The sequence below is a fragment of the Myotis davidii genome, unplaced genomic scaffold, assembly GCF_000327345.1.
Source record: "Myotis davidii unplaced genomic scaffold, ASM32734v1 scaffold129, whole genome shotgun sequence".
Classification (NCBI taxonomy): Eukaryota; Metazoa; Chordata; class Mammalia; order Chiroptera; family Vespertilionidae; genus Myotis; species Myotis davidii.
The window spans coordinates 512904-513372 of NW_006383019.1; the positions used below are offsets into that span (position 1 = coordinate 512904).

Here is a 469-nt window from a genome sequence, read left to right on the forward strand (position 1 = left end):
GGGAACCCGCTCGGAGCGCCCCGCGCGCCCGTCTGGCCGGTTCCCGAGGCCAGGAACCCCGGGCATTGGCGGGGCTGAGGTGGGGCTGGGGCCGCCGCGCGCCTCACCTGAGCGGGACGAGGATGGCCAGGTACCGGTCCACGGCCACGGCCAGGAGGCTGAAGATGGAACTCTGCGTGAGCACCAGCACGAAGCAGGCGAGGAAGAGGCAGCTGTAGAAGTCGTTTGGGGAGTTTGGAAAAATGTTTTATTCAAGATATCTTCGGGGACACTCGGGTGGAACTACTCATTTGGCAGTGAAAGGGCGAGGGCTGCGCCCTCCATCTTTCCCCAATCCTCCATGTTGGGGCAGCAGCCACGAGAAGTCGGTGCAGAAGCCCAGGCTGATGGTGATGGCAAAGGGGATGGCGAACAGCCCCACGGCCACGTCGGCCGCCGCCAGGGACACCAGGAAGTAGTTGGTGGGCGT

At 64.6% G+C, this 469-nt stretch overlaps 1 protein-coding gene across 1 annotated transcript in view; it reads right to left on the reverse strand.

The window, feature by feature from the left end:
- ADORA2B (adenosine A2b receptor) overlaps window positions 1-466 on the reverse strand; it is a gene marked incomplete at its 5' end in the record, with an annotated part of 29035 nt that extends 28569 nt beyond the window's left edge. The window contains 2 exons of the mRNA XM_015558348.1: window positions 108-224; window positions 369-466. Of these exons, the coding sequence (XP_015413834.1) occupies window positions 108-224; window positions 369-466 (215 nt within the window). The remainder of the gene's footprint in view (window positions 1-107; window positions 225-368) is intronic.
- Between the last annotated feature and the right edge of the window lie 3 nt (window positions 467-469).